This window comes from Nomascus leucogenys, chromosome 2 (genome assembly GCF_006542625.1).
Source record: "Nomascus leucogenys isolate Asia chromosome 2, Asia_NLE_v1, whole genome shotgun sequence".
NCBI classification, from domain to species: Eukaryota; Metazoa; Chordata; class Mammalia; order Primates; family Hylobatidae; genus Nomascus; species Nomascus leucogenys.
In genome coordinates this window covers 7682552-7699964 of record NC_044382.1, presented here as the reverse complement: position 1 = coordinate 7699964, position 17413 = coordinate 7682552, and the positions used below count along the sequence as shown (strand labels likewise).

The 17413-nt window shown below is 34.8% G+C and overlaps 1 protein-coding gene across 1 annotated transcript in view; it reads left to right on the top strand.

Moving 5' to 3' along the window:
• RANBP17 (RAN binding protein 17) overlaps window positions 1-17413 on the top strand; it is a 431538-nt gene that overhangs the window by 91239 nt on the left and 322886 nt on the right. The window contains exons 13-14 of the mRNA XM_003273231.3: window positions 1969-2074; window positions 13684-13819. Coding sequence (XP_003273279.1) covers window positions 1969-2074; window positions 13684-13819 — 242 coding nt within the window. The remainder of the gene's footprint in view (window positions 1-1968; window positions 2075-13683; window positions 13820-17413) is intronic.

Here is a 17413-nt window from a genome sequence, read left to right as displayed (position 1 = left end):
GTTCTAAAATTGGATTGTGGTGATGCTTGCATAACCCTGTTAATTTATGAAAACACATTGAATTATGTACTTTAAGTGGGTTACTTGTATGGTATGTGAATTATATTTCAGTGAAGCTGTTCAAAAAGTGATAGGCTCATGGATTGAAGATTCCCGGTAGAACAAAGGATTGGTGGAGTTGTAAGATTCATCTTTGTAGATATTGAAATCACTAGTGATTATGATATAAGTGTTGTTGGAAAGAGTGACAGCCAAGAACCAATACTTGCAAAAAACAGGGGGAAATAATCTGCAGGAGAGTAGATAATTGCAATAAGAAGGGATATTTGTTAGTGTTGTTGGTGATGTAAGATGTAAAGGTGAATGCTTTCATAATGAAGAAAGAGAAAATGTTAAGTAGAAATGAGGAACATGAAGATCACCTACTCCATATTCAAGGCCCAAGATACATGAGAAGTGGAAGAAAAAGCAGCTACCACTTGATAGAGCCTACAGAGAAAGCAGGGTCATCAGGGTAGAGCTTCTGTGATAGACTTTTATATTGACCCTAAAACACTGAAATTCATAAGGTAACTTTCTGGATACTTTCAGCTTCCTACATGAAGTTTTTGTTCTGTTACCTTTTTCATGAATTGTATGTCATGAAACTTGAGTCTGTTTTTCAATGGATTACTTGATCAAATTAGTGTTCTTATTCTCCTACTTAATCTATTTCACATTCCTAATGTATAAGGCTGCATAATCGGTCAGTTCTGATTTGTTGTCGTTTTGTGAGAGAATAAAGGATGTGAATACTTGCCACGTTAGATTTCTAATTTACAGGACTCTTGTCACCCTAATAGGTTGATATGTCTCTCCAAAAATTATAAAAGAATTGTTGAGTAATTGTAGTATAATAGTGACTGCTAGTATCCATGGGAAAACAGAAAGAATTTGTTCTTTTTCTAACTTTTATTTATCCTTTCTGAGTCTTCTAACAAGCAGATAGCCTCTTTTCTTCATTATTCAATTCCATACCTTTTAAAAAAACATTTTTACTTGAAAAGGTTTCTTAATCAGAAACAATTAATTTCAGTTTTATGAAATAGCCCTCTCATCTTTGAAAAATCAGTCTCCAAGAATAGCATAAAATTTGTTTTTAGCAAGATAATTTTATGTTGTTAATTGTCTATAAAGGTCTCAAAAGTACTGAAGGATCACCTAGATCAATGAATCCAGAGATGTAAAATAATATACCTTAAGCAAAAATCATTGAATAAATACCTCCATTTCTAAATTAGTCAATTTCAGCTGCCCCCCAAAGTAAGATTTCTGAAAACTGTAGATGTTGCCATTTATGCCGCTGCTTTAAAGCTATTTAATCCTCTACTACTATCAGCTATGAAGTTAATTCTACCGTCAAACAATGTGAAATCTGGATTTTTTAGTACATCATGCATAAAAATACAGAAGGAATAAATTTATTACTATCTATTATGTTCCAAGCAGGGGAAATATTTAAAATGATCACACTGGTATTATCATGACATTGACCATTCAGAAAAGATGCTGGTCCTTGGATCATAAGAGTACGTCCTGACTGAATAACAGATCTGGTCCTAGACAGTTTAGTGTTTTGTACTCAAATTTATTTTCAATCATGTCTTCACGGTAGACATTGTTTTTTCCATTTTACAAATGAAAACCCTAAGACTTAAAAGAGATAAGTAACTTATGCAAGATCACATAGCAAATTAGTAGAGCTGGGATTCAAATTAGTTTTATTTGGCTCTAAATTCTATGCCATTTTCACTGTTCTACTGCCTTGATAAACTTAAAACCCATCTGCTTTCTATCAAGAACTGAGTTCACAATAATTTATCACTTGTTTGGAAGAACAGATCATTGTGCTAATTTTGGAATTTCCCCCAAAATAAGCTACGTTTCTATGAATATGTCTTAAATTTTTTCTTTCTTTCTCTATATTAGGATGTCTTGCATGGCTGGTATACTTAGTTGGGACAGTTGTAGGAGGAAGATTAACATATACCAGTACAGATGAGCATGATGCTATGGATGGAGAATTATCCTGTCGGTAAGTAAGAGCTGTGTAACTCACTGAAATTTGCTAAATAGTTTTAAAAAAATTAGTTATTGAACTAGTATCATGAGCAAAGACATTTTGTTTGTGGCCTTTTGAGGAAGATATTATTTCCCTTTTTATTGGTGAGAAAACCAAGGCTCAAAGGTTAAATGATTTGTAGAAGTCAAATCTCTAATAAGTGATAGACTCAAAATATTTTGTACATGTTTGTGTAAATAATATGATAAAGATTTAAGTTGCTTTTTATTACTTAGGATCTAAGCAAGCACATACAGTTGGTGTGTATTGGAAAGGTGGCAAAATTGGGTGACATACATCCAGTCAAAGTATTAGGTAGTCAGTTACCCATTGCAAGTTTTGTCACCTGTTGGCCACAGTCTTAGGAAAAAGCAGTTGAATTATTCTCTTCAAGTTTCTATTCTAACCTGAGGAAAATTTCTGTATATGAATAATACAAGTGAATTGATTTTCCATATATTTTAATTTTACTAACAAGTCTCCTTATAACAGCGTCATACATGTTTTTATTGAAGACTTAAACATTCAAATGAAAATAAAAATTATATATTAATTTGTAGATAACCACTACTATTATTTTGTAAAGTCCCTTTGAGTCTTTTTAATTAATGTGTATGGGTATATGTTTACTGCATGTGTGTTTTTCAACTTTTCTTAAACATTACAAAACAATAAAAGATGGAGCTAATAATAATACCTAACTTATTTTGGGCTATTATAAGGAATTTATTTTTTTAAATGCTTAGAACAGTGCCTGGCAATTAGGGATATATTTTACACACATACACACACACCCACACACACCCCCCCAAACCCAACCCCGCCCACCCACCCCAACACCACTTTTTAAAATCAAATGCAATATCAACATTTTACCTGGACATTAAATTTTCTAAATTTAGAAAATTCTTTGTTTTTGGAATTTTAGGTTGTTCCTCAATTTTTTCTTATTACAAATTACTTTTAGATATACTAAATTATTTTTAGTTATATCTTTATGTAGATTGAAATAATTTCATTAGAGTTCGTTCCTAAATGCAGAATAGCTGGTCAAAGGTTATGTAGCATTTTAAAGACTTTCAGTACTCATTACCACATGGTGTTCTGAAAAAGGACCAATGTATCCTCTGAACCAAGGGTCCGCAACCCCTGTACTGGTCCACAGCCTGTTAGGAGCTGGGCTGCATAGCAGGAGGTGAGCTGCAGGTGAGCAAGGATTACTGCCTGAGCTCCGCCTCCTGTCAGATCAGCAGGGACATAGATTCTCATAGGAGCGTGAACCCTAAACTACGCATGTGAGGGATCTGGGTTGCATTACTTACGGGAATCTAATGCCTGGTGATCTGAGGTGGAACAGTTTCATCCTGAGACCATCACCCCACACCACCCCAAACCCCATCCATGGAAACATTGTCTTCCAAGAAACTGGTCCCTGGTGCCAAAAAGGTTGGGGACCACTGTGCTGAACCCAAATTGTATGATAGTTAACATTTGTTAGTGGTTGAACTGCCAGATAGTAGGGTTCATATTGTTGCCAGTTTATAGGTAACAAATGTGTTATTTCAATTTGTATTTATTTGGTTACTAGTAGTATCAAACATTCTTTTCCATTCCCAGCTTTGCCATTTTTTCTTTGTGATTTTTTTATCTATATTGATTATATTATTTACCTGCTTTTCTTTTGTGATGATCTTTTCTAACTTATTTGTAAGAGCTCAGTGTGTATGTATATATATATATATATACACACACACACATACTGAATGAACTCTGTAGAGGAACGAACTCTAATGAAATTATTTCAATCTACATAAAGATATAACTAAAAATAATTTAGTTATATCTAAAAGTAATTTATAATAAGAAAAAAATTGAGGAACAACCTAAAATTCCTGTGTGTGTGTGTATATATATATCTCAGAGATCTTAATATTTTGCTCCTCATTTTGAAAATGTTTTCTTCGTATTTTTACTTCAGAAATTTCTTCTTTACTGGCTTAAATATTATGTATTCAGATCTATGGACTTTTTCCTTCATATTTCTCTGCTGCTTATATTTAGAAAGATTTTTTTTCCACTTCTGATTAATAAAAATATCCACCTGTATTTTCTTCTAGCTGTCTTTGGTATTATTAGTAGCTTTTTATACTTATTTTTAATATATCTTGCCATTTGGTTTCATGTATCTTTTCCAAAATTTCCAATTAATGCCAATCCTACCCTCTACTGATTTGAAGTGCCACTTACATCTTACACAAAATTATTACATCTTTTTTCAGGCCTTTCATACTTTTCCATTGATCTTAGAAGTATATTGTTATATATTTTTACCCTATTAAAGACCTTAAAATTGTTATACCTAGTTGTGATATTCTCCATTATTATTATTAAATATATATCTAAGTGCTTAATAAATTTGTTGTACTTTTGAATAAAAAATTTCATTTTGTTCCATTCCCTTTTCGACCTTTAAACTATTTCTTCAATAAAATGTGAATCTTCATGGACCATGAATATTTTTAGTTTTTCTAAGATTTATTATTTTCTATATCAAATTAAATTACTTGAAAATATGAATAATAGGTGTTTGGGGCCTCCTTAAAGTGCTTTAGTTACTTTTCAACCAAGCAAAAAATTTGCTACTCCATCTCCCGAGTAGCTGGGATTACAGGCATGTGCCACCACGCCTGGCTAATTTTGTATTTTTAGCAGAGATGGGGTTTCTCCATGTTGGTCAGGCCAGTCTCGAACTCTTGACCTCAGGTGATCTGCCTGCCTTGGCCTCCGAAAGTGCTGGGATTACAGGCGTGAGCCACTGATTTTTTTTTTAAACCCAGCTGATTTTTTTTTAAAGTTTAATCATCAAGTAGGGAAATACACGGCTGGGCGCAGTGGCTCATGCCTGTAATCCCAGCACTTTGGGAGGCCAAGGTGGGCGGATCATGAGGTCAGGAGATCGAGACCATCCTGGCTAACACGATGAAACCCCATCTCTACTAAAAATACAAAAATTAGCCAGGCGTGGTGGTGGGCCCCTGTAGTCCCAGCTACTCTGGAGGCTGAGGCGGGAGAATGGCGTGAACCCCGGAGATGGAGCTTGCAGTGAGCCGAGATGGTGCCACTGCACCCCAGCCTGGGCAACAGAGTGAGACTCTGTCTCAAAAAACAAAAAAAAACCAAAAAACAAAAAACCACACACACGCACACTGCCACTATCTCGTGAGAAAATGTGTATTAGGAAATAAAGTAGGTATATATTTGCCAATGAGAAAAAAATATTAGTTTTTTATTTAAGCAGCAAACATATTGAACATGTTGAACTAAGATTTGTGTTTTAGCCTGCATTCCCTGGAAAACAGAGCCTTGGGTGAAGTTCATGGGCTAATATTTTTATGGAGGTTACGGAGAAGAGTACATTTTTAGAGAAGAAAGAATAAGAGGAAAGGGAAAGTAAGTGAGACAATAAGAGAAAACAAATACAGTCAGTCTTCATTATTCCTGGATTCCATTTTTTGTGAATTTGCCTACTTCATAAAATGTGTTTCTAACCCCAAAATCAGTACTCATGGTGCTTTTGTGGTCGTTTGCAGACATGTGCTCAGGGATGAAAAAATTTGAGTTTTGTGTTGCACTTTCCCAACTGAGGTTGAACGAGGTGATACTCTGCCTTGTTTCAGCTCTTGTACTGCAAATAATTGTCCTTTTTATATTCTGTTTAGAGCCACATTTGTCATACCTTTGTGCTTTTTGTTGGTGCTTTCAGTGTTTAAAATAGCCCAGCTGTATTGTTAAAGTGCTATTTAGTGTTCCTAAATACAAGAAGGCTGTCATGTGCCATACATGGGTTAGATTGGTTTTGTTTGGGTACCAGCGGAAGTACTGTGAATACTGCAGTAGTCTGTAAGTTCAGTGTTAACAAGTCAACAATATATTTGAAAAAGCCTCTCTAAACAGAAACACACATGAAACAAGATTGTAATCCATTGACCAAAATGTCACCAGAGGCTTGCGGGAACCTAATTCTGTATTTTACCTAGGAGCAATGGGTCATTATTCACTAATTCAGTGTTCACAGTGACTGTAGAACATAACTACCATGAATAATGAGAACCAACTATGTAAGGTGGTGTATTACTGAGAAAATAGAACTGGTTGCTTGCTTTTGTAGGAATTTTCCCCGGAGGCCACACGAAACCACTTGTGCCTCAGAACAACTCATGGTTGGGGGAGTAAGGACAAGCAGTATATCCATTGGCTTCTTTCTGTGTCTCGTTTCTTACTGGTTAATGTCTACTCCTGGGATATTTCACTTTTCCACACTTCTTAGTTGTGTTTCCTGGCCTCTTTGAGGAGCTGCTGGGAAGACAGAGCTTTAATTCGTCCTGTTGGAGCTATGAACAGGAATGGTGGTTTGTCTCTCTTTTCTGGGAAGATTTATAACTGCAGAAACTGTGTGAATCTTTTCTGGGGCTGCAAGACAAGTGGCTGAAGCCAGAGGTGAGGTGAGAGGTGATAGTGGGGTTGGTGAGTGTGCAAGCAGGGCCAAGCAAATTCAAGATGGGGCATATTCTAGGACTTACACAACAGTCTGGAAATAAATATGCATTTTAGAATATTGAGATTCTAAATTAAGAATGATGTCTTATGTAAAATTACAAAAAAATCACTTTCATATGAAGATGTTCCAAATAATTGGAACTACAGTACTGTGACTTTCTATATGTTGTATATAATAGCATTCCAACTCCTCGGAGAACACTACCAAATTAGAAGATCATGAAGCTCCTGCCAAAAATTTATGTGCTATTTTGGCATGAAAAGTTTAAGAGTCATAAAAGCTCCTAACCTTGTGATGATTTATAATTATGATTGAAACATGCTACTTTAACCATAGCAAATAAATATATTTACACTCAGGCCACATAATTCTAATTAAATAAAGACATTTATAGTCATTTTAGTTTCATTCATCATGACTAAAATGAAAACCTCTTGAGAGATTCTCCAAGGATTTTGTCTTATTTATCATGTGTCCTGTTAGCTTATTTATGCATGCAGTTGCAATTTTTTTAATTTTTGCAATCAGACCTTGGCGATGACCTTGAGCAGTAAGATATAAATAACTCCCACATGCTTAGCGTTCCAATAATGGAACACTAGGCATAAATGTAATCCACTAGTGCTAGCTTCTTTCAGACCTATTCTGCTTAGCTGTGCCACCCTCTGTCTCTCACTGTTCTCACCTACCCATCTCCCAGTCATCCCTCATTATCAAGACTTTAATAACTAGCTCAAGTTTTCCTGTCTCTCCCAAACCCTACTATTATATAAATAACTTCAACTGCTTTCTGATCAGATAATATTTCTCCCCTTTTCCTACTCATAAGTCTCCAGTGGCTTCCTATCACACTTGAGACAAATTTCAAGGCCCTTGTGATGGCCCAGAGTATCCTGTGCTACTTCTGACCTCATTTCCTACCCTTTCCCATTTAACACTGGTTTCCTTGCTGTCCTTTGAGTATTACCAGTGTGTTTTCACTTTAGGGCCTTTGCACTTCTCTTTCTTCTGCTAAGAATACTTTCTTCCAGATGTTTGTATAGTACATTTGGCCCTTGAACAATGTGGGAGTTAGGGGCACCAACCTTCCACACAGTTGAAAATCTGCCTATAACTTTAGACTCCCCCCAAATTTAACTACTAATAGCCTACTGCTGACTGCAAACCTTATTGATAACATAAACGTCAATTAAAACATATTTTATATGTTATATTTATTCTATACTGTATTCTAACAAAGGAAGCTAGAGAAAAGAAAATGTTACTAAGAAAATCATAAGGAAGAGAAAATTTTCTGTTCATTAAGTGGATCTTCATAAAGGTCTTCATCCTCCTCATCTTAAACATTGGGTAGGCTTAAATGCTGAGAAGGCGAAGTTGGTCTTAGTGTCTCAGGGATGGCAGAGGCGCAAGAAAATTTGCGTGTAAGTGGACCCGCACAGTTCAAACCTGTGTTGTTCAAGGGCAAAGTATTCTCCCTCATTTCAGTCAGGTCTGTACTCAGATGTCTTTTTCAAAGAGGGCTCCTCTGACCTCCCTATCCAAAATAACATCCTTACCCCACTTTATTTTTCTTAATAGTACTTACTACCTCTTGATGTTGTTTATTCTACTAGAGTAAGGGAAGGAATAAGCTTTGTTTTGCTTACTGCTGTACTGTATCTCCTCTGTGTAGCAAAACCTTAACCCTGAGGGAATTTAGGGTTTTCTCTAATTTGTTGAGTGATAGTAACAGAAATTGCACACTTCTGTGGATAGGACCCATTGTCACTTGTTTTTAACCTCAACTAGGCCCTCAGCATTGCTCAGTGATTCTATTTTGTTTCAGTAATTCTTGTCTTCTGACTTCCAAAAACCTATTGGGCTGTTTCACTGGGATGTTGTATCCCACATGCACCTCTAATTCAGTGACTAAAATTAAACTCATCTTTTCCATCACCTAACCCTGACTGTCTTCACATGTCTCTTCATCGTACACTCAGTTTCCCAAGCCTGATGAATCATGAGAGTTATCCTTAACTTTTCCCTTTTTTCTCTCTAGCATTCCTTTAGTCATCAAGTCCTGTCAGTTCTACCTTCTAGTTACCTCAGTTAGTCTACCTATCCTATCTCCTCTGCCAGTTTAGCTACTATCATCTTTCACCTGGATTAGTAGTACAGTTTTTAAATGGACTTCTTGCTTCCTTTTTGCAGCCAGAGTAATCTTTCTGAAGTACAGATCTGATTATGTCAATGCTTTGCTTAAACTATTCAATGACTCATTGTTTTTAAGATGAACAACATGGCTTATCAGACTGTTCATTATCTGGCTCCTGCCTGTCCCATTAGCCTCATTTTCTGCCATTCACTACATTATAGCCAGTTGAACATTATACAGCTGAGTAGTTGGGATACAGGCTCCTGCCACTACGCCTGGCTTTTTTTTTATTTTTAGTAGAGACAGGGTTTTACCATGTTGGCCAGGATGGTCTCAAACTCCTGACCTCAAGGGATCTGCCTGCCTTGGGCTCCCAAAGTGCTGGGATTACAGGCGTGAGCCACTGCACCCGGCCACCTGCCCCTTTAGATGGCTACACATGCTTTCCTGTTTGTCGCAACACTCTATGGCTTTGCCTTGTTCCGTCCTAGAATATTAGGAAATAGCATTTGTTATAGGACTTGTCATTCTTTATTCCAGCTGCTTCTTTTATCTTCCTCTTGATAGATTATAGATTTCTAGAGGACTGGGAATATGTAGGTCTTGTACTTTGTTGTATTTTGAATGCCTGACACATATCTGACATATAGTGGGCCCTCAAATTTGTTGACTGGATAAATGCTTATTTAGTTGGATACCTAGGAAAATTCAGAACAGTTATCCAAAATTCATTTCATTGTGTTTGAAATGGTATGCTTATACTTGGATCAAAAATTATTTATCTTCTTATTCTGTGCTTTTTACCAGAAATAATTTAAGATGAACGAATAATATATGTAGGACAATAAATTGAAACTGGGAATGGATATTATATACACACTGAGCATCCCTAATCCAAAAATCTGAAATTTGAAATGCTTCAAAATCTGAAACAGTTTGAGCATCAACATGAATCTCAAAGGTCATGCTTAAAGGAAATGCTCATTGAAGCATTTCAGATTATGGATTTTTGGATTCGAGATGCTCAGATGGTAAATATAATGCAAATATTCCAAATTTCAAAAAAATTAAAAATCTGAAACACTTCTGGTCTGAAGCATTTCACAAAAGGGATACTTAACCTGTATATATTGGTATGTATAGGCATTTGTCTTATACACTCGTTAGAGGTGGCAGCACATCTTCAGAGGCACTGTGGTATAGAGACTGTCAATTGTCTTTCATCTCTTCTTCCTTTCCCTTCCCATAATAAAGGGGTTGATTTTCTTGAGCAAATGGCCACTCTGAATAAAGACTAGATTTTCTAGGTTGTTTTGCAGCTAGGTATGGCAAAGTGATTATGTTCTGAATGTAAATGAACGTGTTATTTGTAATATATGTAGACCTAATGGGTGGAGCTGAAGAAGCTACCTTAGACCACAAAGTGCTTGTGGAGGCAAGTGTAACAACAAGATGGAAGGAACCTGAGCCCCTGATGCATCATGGAGCACCAGCTAGCTTTAGGGAACTACCCTGGATTTTTGCTTGAGAGAGAAATAAACATCTGTATTATTTAAGCCATTGTTATTTTGGATTTCATACACTTGCAGCTGAACCTGTACAACTGCTAAAACTTCCTGGACAAATGGATCGTGTACCCTGCTGGGAACTCATTCCTACTCTCCTCCTGGTGGGGATGTCATTGCCTCTTAGGCAAATGCAGATCACCAGCTTAAAATGAGTTGTAAAGGCACCCCAACAAACTTTTTGTTCCACTCTTCTTTGAATTTGGGAATGTGTGCTATAAAAAGGAAATAAAAGTAAACAAGAGAAAGTGCATAAAATCAACAAAGAACTTGAGTAGGAGAAGGGAGATCCTATGCAATGAAGAATTTAAAAGCAGGATATACCTTATTTAAGCCACTTGACAAATCACTTGGCTCCAGAGATGAAGTTTGATGTATATATCTATTTATTTAACTAAAACTTACTCCGATAATCTGCTAATTCACCAGTACACAGATTTTAAAATTTTGCTTTACTCCTCCTCTCAAAATTAGAAGATAAACATATCACACATCCTATTAGGAAAAAACCCTGAAAACCTGTTTATAATAATCTAATTCTTAAATCTAATTCCTCAACAAGTTCTCCATAAATCTTAGCAGTACTGAGGATATTTGGTATGCAAAGGGTACTTTTAAATAAGGAGCTTTATGTATAAATATAGGAAATAATCACTATAAAAATGCTTGTCAAAATATTTTTTCTTAACATGTTGGCAATACTTAGCCAGTTTCTAAAAATTTTCGTGTGCTGTGACCTAGATGTTTTGTTTCGAGAAGTCATTGAGGGTAAAGGAGGAGAAAGTAGTTATGTTTTACTTAGAAATATGAATTTTTATCCAAAATAAGATGATTAAATTTTGATGTAGCCTTAATTTTATGCAACCATTAAAAACAGTGCTTTGGAAAATTATTTAATAACGTGGTAAAAATAATTGGTCAAGATATATTTAGTGTGATGGATTGTAGAAAACAATAAAAGGTTCAGTAAGTGTTCTGAATGCATAAGTGAATCCTAGTATATATGATAAATACTTCATAATGGTGAACAAAAGATAGTCTCTACAGGAAATAAATGCTTTTGAAACAACTGGGTAGGCATCTTTAAAAAATAATGTTAGCTCTTTGTCTCACACTGTATAATCAAGATGAATCTCAGTGTATCATAGAGGTAAATGTAGAAAAGAATCACAAAAATACCTGATTCAGGTAAGACCTTGCTATTATGCAAAATCCATGAAAGAAAAAATTGAACAAATTTTCTACATGAGAAAAACAATAACAAAAACTTCTGCATGGCATTTAAACATTATAAAGCAGTAGTCCCCAGGGACTGGTTTAGTGGAAGACAGTTTTTCCATGGACCGGGGCAGGGATGGTCTCAGGATGAAACTGTTCCACCTCAGATCACCAGGCATTAGATTGTCATAAAGAGCACACAACCTAGATCCCTCGCATGCACAGTTCACAGTAGGGTTTGCACTCCTGTGAGAATCTAGTGCTGCAGCTGATCTGACGGGAGGTGGAGCTCAGGCGATAATGCTTGCTTGCTCATTGCCCACTTCCTGCTGTGCAGCCTGGTTCCTAACAGGCCACGGACTAGTACCGGTCTGCAGCCCAGGGTTTGGGGACCCTTGTCATAAAGTCAAGAGACAAATGAAACACAAAATTGTTTACAGTTCAATTATAGACAAAGGGGTCAACCCTCTGACATATAAATAATTTGTAAAACTCAGTAATTAAAAGACAACCAAATAGAAAAACAATCAGCAAAGGATATGAGCAAACAGGTCACAGAAAATGACATGGAAAAATTTTAACCTCGCATACGTAAGAGCTATACAAATTAAAATACACTGAGATGCCATTTTTCAACTTTCCAGAAATTCTAATTTTCTGTCATCCTGAATTATCTTGTCTGTGTGTATATAGACACTTTTATGGAGTGATGGTAAGAGTATAAATTATTTCAATTTTTATGGAGTGCACTTTGGTAATAGCTATCAAAATTATAATAATTTATGCTGTTCGAGTGAGTAGCTTGACTTTTTTAAATGTATGTTATAGATGGACATGTGTGAAATGACATATGCAAGATTGTTAATTTCAGCATTTTGTAACAGCAAAAAATTATAAACAACCTTAGTGTCCATCAGTAGGGGAATGTTTGAAAATATTATGGTGTATTCATATAATGAAATGTTAAGCAGCTTCAGTAGAGAATGAGGAACCTCCTTATGTCTGATGTGTAAAGAGCTCTGAGATTGATTGTTAAATGGAAAAAGCTAAGCTTAGAACCATGTAGATAATAAGTTCTGTGTGTTCAGAAGGGTTGAGAGGAGAATCTCTAGTCATATTTGCCTGTACATACATAAAAAATTCTCTGGAAGGACATATAAACTATTAATAATGTGTGTATATATGTTCATGTGTGCTTATATGGAAGAAACTGGGTGGGTCAGGGCTAGGCAGAGCTGCCTTTGTGCAAATTAGAAAAGGGTACTGCTTCCTCAACAACCTCTACTTCTGTCTCGAAAAATTATTATATTATATTGATTTTGTTAGCACAAGGTACTTGGCGGTCATCCACCAGAAAATTTTAATGAAAATAGATAATATTGAAGGATTTTTTTTGAGGTTCTGCACTAAGTTTTTCATTATATTGAATTAAGCTTTTTCTGTAGGAAATTTAACATAATCTTCAGTTCGTTTATAATTTTCTAATAATAATAGTTTTGAATAATAATAAATAGAAAAGTTATGATTTTCTCTTAATAATAGTTTAACTGCTGTTGGGAATATTTGATTTTGTTAAGATCACCTTGTAGTTTATTTAGGGTAAAATTTTATTATTCATTAAGGGCGGGATATAACTTTTGATAGATGTACCTCTTGATATTTTTTTGGACTTTGAGTCATGACCGCAAGATATTTAATTATTTAGAAATATAAGATTAAGTAAAAAGGTGAAATACAAGACTGCATACTTGATATCATTCTTCTTTTACTAAAAATTTATATCTATGTATAGGGTTTTTTATGTGTATGCCATGCATTTATCAGTTTTTAGTAAAATAATATCTGTATATACATACAGAGTTTTGCATCTCTATGCGTGTATGTGTATGTCTTAGGAAAAAAAGGCTAAAAGGAATTAGACCAAGTTGTAATATCTCTCAGTAGTGGGATATCAGATGATTCAAAAAATATTTTCTTTATACGTTTTTGTATTTTCCCACTTTTTACAGTGATTATATGTTATATTACATTTATGGTAAATATTTTAATGTTGTTTCTCTAAGGTTTTGTACTGAAGCTTTTTTTTTATTTTCCCTTCATGAAGAGTTTTTCAGCTTATATCTTTAATGGACACCGGATTGCCTCGATGTTCTAATGAGAAAATAGAGCTTGCAATTCTGTGGTTCTTGGATCAGTTTCGTAAAACATATGTTGGTGATCAACTTCAAAGAACCTCAAAGGTAGGTTTTTACTACTAGAGAGTTTAAAACATGTTATTGGAGATGAAGAAAGATGTACATATATAACTGAATGATGTATTTGAGAAATTTCTACGTAAGACGTGTAATTGATTAATCAGTTGATGAACTGGTGTTGAAGTGCAATGTAAAATTAAGTTGCTTGTTTTATACCTAGTTTACCATTTTCTTTAAAGATTGACTGGCAGAGAGGTAGTGAATATGTTTTACATGGATGGTCACTAAATAGTTGAGATTATTTTAAACACTAATCAGTTTTGCCTTTTTGTATTTCAAGACGGAAAGCATAAGATTTGCTTTTTTAGTAGTTCCGGGGTTTTTTGGACACTTATTTATTTATATGGCTTCCAGTATATTTCACTAATTTCTTGGCATTTGTACATGATTAAATAACGAGGACTAGGAAAATCAGATGTGTCCTTAAGAGACTGCAAATAACCTTAATGTTAGGAATACTCATAGTATAATTGAATGTTTAGCATCAGCAAGTTAAGATGACTTGACCTGAAAGTATAATGAAAGATTATTAAGGGCATTTATGTGAACCCTAAGCAGATATTTAGTAGCATTAGATACTGACACTGAGTAAAATCTTCTCCATAAGAAGTTCTAAGGATATTCTCATTTCTTTTGAACTTGCAGTTTGTTTTAGTAATGTTGTAGGATTTTTTATTTGAAAATTCCAAAATAAACTTTTTATACTCATTTTAGCTGTTTTAGGAAATTTAACCTTCAGTTTACTTAGGATTTTCTGATAATAATAATTGTGTAGTAGTGTGAAAAAATATTTTGTTTGATTTTAAGATTATCCTTTAGTTTATTTCAGGTAAAATATTCTTTTTTAAGGAAATGATGCCATTTGATACTTTCTTTCTCAAATATATTATGATATTGTCATTTAGGATTAATATCAGTAAAATTCTCTTAGAATTTAGCTGCCACCAAATGAGACCATTTGGAAGAAAAAGAGTAGCTAGAAATAAATGTTTTAGGTTGTCAGTAAGACAACTTAGAATCAGACAATAATTACATACTATAAAATTTATATAACAGGGTGCCTTTTTAATAATCCCAGATGTGATACTTGAAGATTGAATATAAATCAAATGATGATAAATTTTCTTATTTAATATGTCCAGAGAGTATCTTTGCTTTCGCAAAAGGGTTACTCTCAAAATATTGCTAATACAATATCAATTTGGTATAGGTCTTAAATCAAAACAGTATAATATGGAGTAGAAAAGCCTTCTAATTATTGTTTTGAAGGCACCTAGGAGGAAATATGTAAAATGAGACTAGTTGTTTTAGGGCTATGGGATTTCGGATTTTGTTTCAAAACTTTTAATATAAGGTAATTGTGAAAAAAAGCGAATTACAGATTAGTTTTTCGTTTTTGAAAAAGCTTGCGCTTTAGGAAGTAAACGTCATCAGAATGGTATTGACTCCTTTATTGTAACTTTAACATTGTTGGTGTGTGTATCTTACCCTATTAAAGAAAGTTAGTCCTAAGGTGACAAAATTTCTAAGGCATTTCTATTGCATAACCCCAGAGTAAAACTAAATCTTCCTACTTTTTGGTTTCTCTGACTTACCTGCCCATCTGTCTTAATAGAAATCATTTTCGGAAGTCCTCAATTATGTGTCCCGTCACTCTTCTCGAACTCTTCACGCTAGTTTTATTCCTTACAGTAGGCTTGCAAGATTGGTATTAATGTCCTCATTTTACTAATGAAAGAACAGACTCTCTGAGACATTTCATAAGTACTATATATACAATTGTTTTAGCAACCAACTATGTAAGGAAGAGTGGGTGGAACATATTTCTTGGTGGGTGTATTGGAAAAGTGGGAGAGTACTAGATAATAGCAAATGAATGTTTAACAATTAATGTGTGCTTATTTTGTACCAGGAACAGTGCTAAGCACTTTTAAACAGTCTCATTTAATTGTGTCATATAGAATATGACTTCAAGGTTCTTCCCAGTCTCTTTTCTGCATATGTCACCAGCTTCATACTTCAGTACACCATATTTGCACTGCATACTTTGTCTGGTGAACTTATTTCAGGTTCTTCAGCAGTCTGTGCTCTCTGTTAATTCCAGATATTAGAAGAAAGTGTTCTCCCTGCTTAATTGTGCCTAGTGTTCCATTATTGGAATGCTAAGCATGTGGGAGTTATTTATATCCTACTGCTCAAGGTCATCACCAAGGTCTGATTGCAAAAATTCAAAAAATTCCAACCTCAGGCATAAATGGGTTAAGACACTATTTTTTTTTTAATCGAGCTTTCACTTCTCTGCCTTATTCTGCCAACTACTTATTGTCATCAGAGACCCCATCCTTCAGGATCCCCTTCTTAACTCTCAAATTCTGAGAGTGTTCTTTTTGTCTGTGTTCTGTAGCACCCATTTGTTCGCTGTTTTAATATTTATTACACTGCTTTGTAATTACTTGTTAGTGAATAGACTATAATTTTGGTTAGTACTATTTCTGCCTTGTTTATTGTTATCTGAAAGAGCCTGGCATTTATGTATTGTTTGTATGCTTTCAACTTACTGTTGAATGTGTGTATTTAGTAGAATTCTATAGGAATTCAGCCTAGATCTCATGTATAATACTTTCAGGTAATAAAGGATATATTCTTGAGTTGGAAAATGATGCTGACTTGAGTGAAATTATTCAGCAGTTATAAATAAGGTATAATATTAAGCATCATGAACATTTTATAAAGGCCTGTATAGACAACAGAATATAATTTATAGAAATAAGTTCTTTAGGAACCAAGGTGGAATTACTAAAGCGTCCTAAGTGATGTATGTGGTAGAAGTCCTACACCTGAGAAAGAATGTTGTAAATAGTAGCCATAGGCATTTATTGAGCAGTAAGTCTGTGTCAGATACTTTGCTCAGAACTTGAAAGGCATTATATAATTTCATTCTCACAAAAATGCTATGAAAATAGCGATTTTGTTTGCATCCTCTCTTTCTGTAGACATGGAAATTGAGGTTTAGAGTGGTTAACTAATGTGTTTAAGTGGTTCAACCTGGATTTGAACCCTAGGCACCTGACTGCAGAGCCTGAGCTGCTCACCACTTTGGTATATTGCCTCCTTTCTATTGGATCTTTCCACTGGGATGTTGAATGGGCCCTTCAAACTTACTTCCAAAAAGGAACTCACTATCTTTTAGAACTCTCTCTTCCTACTTCCCATATTTTAAAGAAGAATGACATTGAATTTCCTTTTTGTACCTCTTGTATCCAATCTGTCACCTCATCCTGTGAATTTTACTTTTGGAGTATCTCTCAGGTGTACTCCTTTCTTCTGCCCCTTTCTTTTTAGCCTCATTCTCACTGCTTGTCATTTCCCATGGAATTTCAAAAGTATTCTACTTGCCCTCTTTGTTTCCATTTTGCTTCTCCCCACTCTAGCCTATTTTCCATACTGCCACCAGAGTATTTTTTATTAGAAAACTAAAGAGAATAATGTAATGAACACTCATATGCCCATCATTCAGTTTTGTCAAGTCTTAATGCTTTGCTATATTTGCTTCAGATCTGTATATTTTTGAGTTAAACC